Source organism: Physcomitrium patens, chromosome 6 (genome assembly GCF_059467195.1).
Source record: "Physcomitrium patens ecotype Gransden chromosome 6, ASM5946719v1, whole genome shotgun sequence".
Lineage (NCBI taxonomy): Eukaryota > Viridiplantae > Streptophyta > Bryopsida > Funariales > Funariaceae > Physcomitrium > Physcomitrium patens.
This window is the reverse complement of record NC_143415.1, coordinates 4,465,977-4,474,480: the sequence shown is the minus strand read 5'-3', so window position 1 is coordinate 4,474,480 and position 8,504 is coordinate 4,465,977. Positions and strand designations below refer to the sequence as shown.

The following is an 8,504-nucleotide window of genomic DNA, read 5'->3' as shown; positions in this document are numbered from 1 at the left end:
ATATTTATATCCAAGTGTTATTGTAGCATGTTTAAAGTTTAATTTAATTTATGCTTTTAAAAAACAATCTTATTATGTTTGAAGTTTATGAATGCAGTAAACAAGTATTACTGGATGTGTTAAAAATGGTCACATTTCTAAGATTACATGTATCATCTAAGATTCAATTATTTATTTATTTATTCATTCTAATTGAAATGCTACATCATTTAAAACTGAAAACTCGAGAACCAATGAAGTTGACTTTTCTTACTTCTTCATATACTTCATTTCACACACATGCATATTCCTAGTTGTTTTTTTCTGAATTTATTCAACCTATTTTTCATTAATTGACGTGTACAAGTGGATAGAGATATACTGATTATAAGCCTTAATTGTCAGGTCTTTCGAGTCACACACAACCAAATTAACCCGTGTTATGACTTCTTTCTTTCTTTCTTTCTTCAATGTAAAGTTTAAATTTGAATTATTTGAAACAACAACTCAAAATTCAAAACATGTGATAAAAAATTATGACTTAAATAGCATGTTTGTGCTTGAATGATCATCCACTTATATTTTTAATTAACAGCCAGTCGACATGTAGATATTCCATGGATTAATTTAAATCATCTATCTAAGGGTACTTGGATATTTTTAAAACTTTGATTATGCTGTAAAAACCATGGAATGTTTATACAAGGAAATAAATTCCAACACATACTATTGTTTGGATTGTTTAAATTTTTCAAAATTGATGATGTTTGCCATAGCAGAAGCTGTTAAAAGATATATATAAATTTAGGAATTCCAGGCTGGCTGTCCTGCACTGTTAATCTTGGTAATTCAAATGTTTTACAATACGTCACTACAAAAAATTACTCGTTAATGTTGGAAAGAGAATGCTTACAGTTATCCTTATTTATCACAAATAATACAACCATTCAACTAACATTTTTGAATCTTGAAGAATTCTGAAATATTATCATCATAAACTTTCATTGTATGTATATATGTATGTACGCGACCATAACATTTTGAAATGTTTATTCTACATAACACAGGGACCAAACCGATTGGAGTTTCAAAAGCAACTCACGCAACTTCAATAAATAAAATCCATATTTAAGGTTTGCAATCAAGGCAATCATGTGCATATATCTATATAATAACAGAATTGTGTCCTCCGTTCTATTTGGTAATCCTTTTATATGTTTATATATATTCACACACACACACACAGTCTGTTTTTTCTTTTTTTAATAAATTGAGTTAATAGAGTCTCCTGTTTTTATTTTATTTTGATTCTTTTGGAACAGCAGGAGTAAACCCTGTGCAAGGGTGAATCAGGCATCAGACTAAAAAAATTTATATCTACTTTCCAAAAAAACAATGCATTCTAACTGTGTGATATGACATGGAAGTGACAACACTCAATATATATATATATATCTTTATTTTGAAATAAACCTATTCCAAAATACTCAACCCAAAGGCAAATATGGATGCATGATATTGAATTTCTCATAATATAATGAAGAAAGAATTGTGTACAAGCTTAACCATATACTACTAATTCAGTGTGAGAAATAGAGGTTCACACGTGGCTGTTCTTAACGGCACGAGGTTCCTCCACGCTTGCCACCTCAGCTGAAGCTCTTGTCCTACCGCCACTTGGCGTAGTCCACGTGGGTGACAACTCACTCGCCAAGTGTCGCCGCTTTTCGTCGGTGCCGTTCTCCGGGACCACTTTCTGAAGTCTCTCCGTCTCTGCCCATTCAATCAACGTTCCTGCCCTGAATCCTCTTCCACTTTTCTAGCAGTTGAGTTTCACACCACGCCTTCCTAATCGCATCGCGCACAATTTCGGAACAAATCTCGGCGTTTCGCAGACTTACAAGTCGGTTTTCTCATCTGCAAGTTGAGCTAGTCGGAGCTGGGTGTGTGTGGTGACCAGCGGTATGTGGTGAATTTGAGCACGTTCTTTTGTGCATGCTGTGGGTGGATTTCCGTGGCAGAAATTGCTTTCGCGGTTATGGATCTATCCACTTCGCGAGCAGCGCAGTGTCTTGTATCTTGGATGTGGAATAGCTTTTATGCAGATGGCATTGTGCGGGGAAATATGACTGTGATTCTTGACCAAGATTGATGTAGAGGAAGAATCCTTATGAGACTATGTTGGATGAAATGGTGAGATTTTGAGGTTGGTGTGCTGTTCGGTGAGTGCAGATACGCTTCAATTGGAGTTTTAGGGCTTTGCAGCTATGGCAGGGGTCGTAATTAGAGTTTGCACAACCTGGGGCAGAGTTTTTTCTTTAATGCCGAGGCAAGCCGTAGGCGCTGTGAGATACAGCAATGTGGACGCAGCTCGGGGAGTGGGGCCGGTAAAAGGCGCTGAAAATGACCCTGCAACGCGAGGGAATGCCCCTGACGACAGACGTGCCGGTGATATACATATCGCGGAGCCTAAGGAGATTACAAAGAAGAAAGTGGCCGAGGTATCGGAGGAGCCTGAAGGCCTTCAGGTGGGTTTAGAATTTGAACTTTATGTAATTAGATGTTGTCGTCAATTCTGTCCATTTTACACTGGCTTGAGCTGCTGGAACCTAAGTGGTCTTTCTTCCAGTTTATCTCCTAGAACAGAATGTGTAGCTGGTGCACTGATGCATGTTGCTGACCTGGCTTCTCATATTTATGTCATGGTTACTTATAACCTCTCTCACATGTGATTATAAGCTAAGTATTTTTTATAGGTGAACAAACTATGATTAAAATTAACTTCAAAAGAACATGACAGTGCATTTGCTATTTTTTCCTGTGAGATCACTGCCTGTCTAAGGTTCAAATATCACATGATTCAGTGTTTCTTCACTGTACACTTTTGCCATTGTTGATTATGGCAAAGTGTTGCAGACTCCGATGAAGAAGTTTGACAAATGATTACGTAATTATGTTTTATGATTCCTCGTATCTATGTTGCCTGCACTCATTAGAAACGTTTGGTCATATTACGTATTTGAGTAGGCAATGTAATGCTGCCAAATTGACTCGGCATTTACTAGACAACAAACCTTGTGATTACCGCAGGGCAGTAAGTTGATGCCAGGATTTGATAAACCCATCAATCCAGACGCAAAACCACAGAGTACAACTGTTGATCAAAACCATTAGGCAAGCCTATTTTCAAAAGGTCCATTCTTCTTCCTCTTCACTATTCATGTTTTTTATTTGTGTTACTTTTCATTTGTTTATTATTGTTTTCCGTTACTCTTAATTTCGCATGGCGTTAACTCTGTGCCGATGTTTCAACGCAGTCATGTTTTATTGTATAGCTCAAACTGAGTTGACTGGAAGCAGCAGAGGACGGACGGGCATCAACATTGGTGGAAAGTGTTTAGAAGCTGTCTGGTTGTCACGGAAATGTAGTTAGTGTGTTGCTATCTGGAGGATTGAAGCGAAATTTGCTTCATAACAGTTAGTGCTTGCATAAGCCGGATGCACCAACTGCAGGAGTAGAAGTGGGATAGTAGGTCATGCTCATTGGCAGCAGATTTCTTTTAATTTCTGAATAAAGTCTGCATGCACGTTTACACCCCTGAAAGTACACTCTGAGTGAGATGGACTCCTTCTGCCGTATCACCTTTCTCAGTTTTGTTGAAAAGCTTCCTCAAGCCAAGCCCGTAAGACAAATTCTGAGGGAACACCCTCGTGTGGAAGGTAATGAATCATTTTTTTCTGAAATGGATCGACAATTTACAATTCAACATACTAAGATGCACATTTAAATGACCTCTCTTAGTGCAGTGAGTGGTAAAATTCTGCACTGACCAAGTTCTGTGCTGCCTAAATTCTGAAATGAACATGTCGGCAGTTAATATCTATCTTCCTCTCTCTCTCTCTACTACAGATATACACACACACACACGCCAACATCACCAGATGAACTATTATTTGCAGCTACGCAAATACTTTTTGATTTTTACTACCAACCACCAGAATCGTTAACCCAGAAGTTTATTTTAACCGCAAGAAATGGTTCTGCTGCTGCCCTTATGTCTCAAGATAACCAACATTCTTTTCCATTTTGAAAGACAGTAACTTTCTTTGCTGGTTTACGTGCAGTCCAAGGGTTTCAAATCTTAAGTTACAAGATTATAACTATTCCATCTTCTTGGTATAGTGCTCCTTTCTGCTCCTTCAGTTAACGTCGTTTATTCTTTGATTCTAATCAGAACAATATTTGCATGATTCACATACCAATCCTAGCACTGTCCAGTTCTGTTTTGTAAAGAAGTCCTAGAAATGTAGTGAGAAAAAATATTTATCTGCTCCACCCAAGGTCTTTTTTGTTGCCCAAATTCTCAATTTTATACAATTGTAGTATTGTGGTTGTATAGGTGGTTTTTGATGTGTTGTGTATACATTTCAAATCCAATATTGTAGATAAATGTCATCTTTGGAATCATAAATAAGTTTTATTTTTAAATATATATTATAAGATTTAAAAATAAAAAAAAAAGAATTATATTGTAAGTGATAAATAAGAATTTTGGACAATGTCAATTTTTTAGATTGGAATGTTGCATAAACACTATAGTTATAATCTTTATTTAGTATTTTTAATATTTATGTGATAAATTGTATAGAGGTAATGTATCATTACTTGAATTCATTGTCTTTGGAAAATTCTAGTAAATTAATATATAAAAAACATTTGGAATTGCTCAAATTCTTCGTTTGTAGATACATTTGCTATTGAATTAATTTTTTGTGGTTGACTTTAGAAGTAGTTTTTCTTATTTAATCCTAATATGAAATAAGTTTGAATTATATGATGAAGCATTTTAAAATGATTCATCTTAAATCAAATAAATATAAGTTTTTGTAAGATTAATTAGTGATTACTATTCTTGTGTTATTTTACACAATAAAGTGTATACATTTAAAAAAAAAAAAAAAAAAAAAAAAAAAAAACTATAATAGTTATTGTCAAGGACTAAAAAACTAAAGACTCTTGAAACTAGACTTGAAGCAAGAAAGGAATTGATAAGAATAAGGAAGGTCTTACTATGGCTTCTATATATATTATCTAACTAGAAGCTATGTGGCAATGTTCTATGTGACCTCCATGTATTCAACTTGTAAGACACATGTCTAATTTCTAAAGCAAGTTCCTTCTATGTGTACTACATATCCAACTTGTACTATAAGTGGCCAACATAAGCAACATTTGGTTGACTTGTTGATTAAATTTTCAACCTATCAAACACCTATAAACACATATAAAAGAAAATCTATGATGCTTCTTTACAAGATATTATAAACCATGTCATCCCCTTGAACCAACCCATAGACCTTACTTAAACCACCCTTGCGCAAAACCACCCGTTTTTCTTGTGAAAGATTTTAAATACACTCCAAATACATTCCAAACCCACCTATGATCAACAAACTTTATAAGAATGAAAGGTGCAATTTAGTATCAAATTTATCTAGTTCTATATATTTCTACCTATTTAGATTACCTAAATAAATATTGAAATAAATATATCTATGATACTTTGACATAATAAAATTTATTTTTATAAATATCATAATATTGTCTTTAAAGTGAATATTTAAAAATTACCAAGTATCAATCTAACAAATAATCTACTTTAGCCATGAATGTTGTTGTGAACCATGGTAATGTCAATTAAATCTAAGTAACATTTGGACATAAATGCTAAATCACACTAAACTGCACCTTTCATCCTTATAAAGTTTGTTGATCATAGGTGGGTTTGGAATGTATTTGGAGTGTATTTAAAATCTTTCACAAGAAAAACGGGTGGTTTTGCGCAAGGGTGGTTTAAGTAAGGTCTATGGGTTGGTTCAGGGGATGACATGGTTTACAGTATTTCGACATTATTTTAAAGTCTTCTATGTCACAAGAAGAGCACGTTTTTGTCTTCGACAAACTTTTGGACAACAGACAATAACACATTTGATGCTCTCTTTTGACACATTTGTCTGCCTCTAGCGTGCCATTTGGTGTCCGCAAGTGGGTTGGTTTCACAGATGGGCCTGGTGCTATTCACCATGTAGCCAAGAGCAGGAGCCCCTTCCAAGGTGGGTAAGTGAGAAAAGTGAGAGAGAGAGCCTGGGTGGGTTGAGCGCCCGATTGTGATGAAGCATGGAAGATCTGAACCGTCCTACCTGTTCAGCCCCAAATAGTATTCAGTGGGTCTCAAACAGAATTTGATGTGATATGTGGGGAATTTTTCACTACCTGCCGCTCATGCCAATCCCATCCTTCGCCATCTCCACAACGCCAAGTCACCAAAAGCGTATGTTGCACCAATCTTCTGGTGCTTGGTATTATTGGGTGCGTAGAATCGGGAAAACAGGAATTGAACTTTGTTTTCAAATTAAGTAAGTGAAAATAAAGAAATAAAGAAAGAAAACTTAGGCCTACCTTCATTCTCTACGGTTTTCTGATTCTCTTATTCTTTCCACCTCATTTCGTGGGCTGTATGCATTATGGGAATGAGCAGAAAGTGAGCAGGAAATATGCCGCGGAGGCAAACGTTGAAGGGGAACATCACATTGACTTGAGCATATTGGACCATAGATGGCAGACAAGAAAGGGACTGGTGCAACGATCAGAGAGATCGAGGTGAAGAGGGCAGTGGCAAATGGGGTTGCAAGCAAGGAGGCTGAGGTAAAAAAAGTGGTGCCTAATGGACCCACCAGTAAGCAGGCCTTCCGGAAGGTAGAGGAGGAGCAAAGAGCGAGGCTGGCCAAGCAGAGGAAGGCAGAGGAGGAGTGGTTGCTGAAACTCATCCAAAAGGAGGACAATCGAAGAAAACGTATCCAGGTTTAGAATCTCCCCTGCATTGCAAAATCAAACCCTAAATCCAATTTCGGGGCAGAGAGTGCCATGAACCTGACTCACTGTTCAAGAGATGCTGATTGGTTCTACAGAAAGCCTTGACGAAGGAAGAGGAGGAAGATCAGAAGACGGCTCAGCGCGCATGCGCTACCAGCAGGAGTGCAGATGACTCACGGCGCAATCTCTTCAAAAACTTGGAAGAAGACCAGCGCGACATGCATGCTGGACAGATTAGTACACAAACGAAGCCTGTCAAGGTGAAACCCTAACTTCTGTCCACGGCAAAATCCGCCAATATTCTCACTAGCACCACACATCTCAAGTGCACGAAGTGCACGAACCACATCTGGCAATGAAACAAGCCTCTGCCACTCCAAAAACCTAAAATACTCCAATTCGAAATACTTAGTAACATCGGCAGGAGCCCAAGGAAGCTGTCATTACTTTGACATGGCCAGGGGCTCCCCAGTTGTTCAGAACTCAATACCTGGTTTTGGGCATGAATAGGCGGTGCAAATAACAGGTAGCACGCTGGACAGAATCACTGAAGAAACTGAGAGCGCAAGCTCAAGAAGACAAGGTAACTGCTAGTCCAACTTCAAGGCAGTGCTGATTCCTTTCTCTAAGGCTTCTTATGTTCCAACTCTTGAGATGATTGTGTTGAGTAGATTCTGAGCTCACACATGCATTGTCTTTGGTTGTGACCAGATTGAGGATGTCAGAACCGGAAGTCGACAGAATGCTAATCGTTGGGTTGGCAACTCAAGATGTGCTCTCGTAACTCAGAGACTCCTGAAACGGATTGAGATCCAAATGGAGCATCATCCACCTTCAATACTTCATATCATTATCAGTAACCAACGTTGTTGCAGCCCTTCAAAGACTTTACCACTCGGGATCTTCTCAGCTTTTGATGGCTGTTATCTGAACTAATCAGTCACCTTGCCATTGATGGTGTGTGAATTGGAAACATGGTCAAGCTCATGTTCCATTGTTTGAGATCGACCGTTGCACAATTTTACTTATTTTGGGTACCACAGTGCTCGATGAGAGCTTCGACTTCCAAGGGACGGGAGTTACTGTCATGCACTTCCGTTGAAGTGGATAAATGGGACTTCAAAATGGGGTTCAAAATTGGGTTGATGGCTTGTAGTGTTTACATAAAAGATTGATAAAATGCATGTTTATGAAGACTTTTAAAGAATGATTTGGAAACATTGGTAAAAAAATTTGGGTTGCCACATGTAGTGTTGACCAGTAATAATAATGTGACTTGATATTTTTCAGTGTTGAATTTTTTGAAGTGGCATTATTTTTTTCATTTCTGATTGATATTGCTATGTTTTGTTGGACTATGCTATTTAATTTTTTAAAAATAGAAAAAATATTCAATCCTTTGGAAACCTTATTCTTTTTGGATATAATGTAAAGTGAGAAGAGGTTATGAAATAGACAAAATCATCCTTTTTTTTATTACAAGTTTAAATATGTCAACCTATCTCTTGATTCAAACAATTATGAGAAGTATAAAAAAAATAAAAAATAAAAAATAAAACTTGATTTTTTAATTTTATAGTGGTTATTTATGCATTTTTTGACATGGTTTCTCAATTTCTTTTTAACCACCTTTTTGAGATGAATTCAATAG

General features: G+C 36.9%; 2 protein-coding genes across 4 annotated transcripts; both read left to right on the top strand.

Moving 5' to 3' along the window:
• Nucleotides 1-1,773: 1,773 nt before the first annotated feature.
• LOC112283386 (uncharacterized) lies at nucleotides 1,774-3,583 on the top strand. The gene is made up of 4 exons (XM_024522005.3): nucleotides 1,774-1,941; nucleotides 2,212-2,507; nucleotides 3,070-3,172; nucleotides 3,297-3,583. The coding sequence occupies exons 2-3, from the start codon at nucleotides 2,247-2,249 to the stop codon at nucleotides 3,151-3,153; spliced, it is 345 nt and encodes a 114-aa protein (XP_024377773.1). The 5' UTR covers nucleotides 1,774-1,941; nucleotides 2,212-2,246; the 3' UTR covers nucleotides 3,154-3,172; nucleotides 3,297-3,583.
• Nucleotides 3,584-5,962: 2,379 nt separating this feature from the next.
• On the top strand, nucleotides 5,963-8,150 carry LOC112284053 (uncharacterized). 3 transcript variants are annotated; one of them, XM_024523560.3, is made up of 5 exons: nucleotides 5,963-6,396; nucleotides 6,519-6,841; nucleotides 6,949-7,113; nucleotides 7,364-7,436; nucleotides 7,565-8,150. In XM_024523560.3, the coding sequence occupies exons 2-5, from the start codon at nucleotides 6,596-6,598 to the stop codon at nucleotides 7,567-7,569; spliced, it is 489 nt and encodes a 162-aa protein (XP_024379328.1). In that variant the 5' UTR covers nucleotides 5,963-6,396; nucleotides 6,519-6,595; the 3' UTR covers nucleotides 7,570-8,150. The 3 variants fall into 3 exon arrangements, with proteins under 3 accessions (XP_024379328.1, XP_024379329.1, XP_024379327.1); XM_024523561.3 differs by having other exon boundaries at nucleotides 5,964-6,311; XM_024523559.3 differs by having other exon boundaries at nucleotides 5,965-6,349.
• Nucleotides 8,151-8,504: the final 354 nt, after the last annotated feature.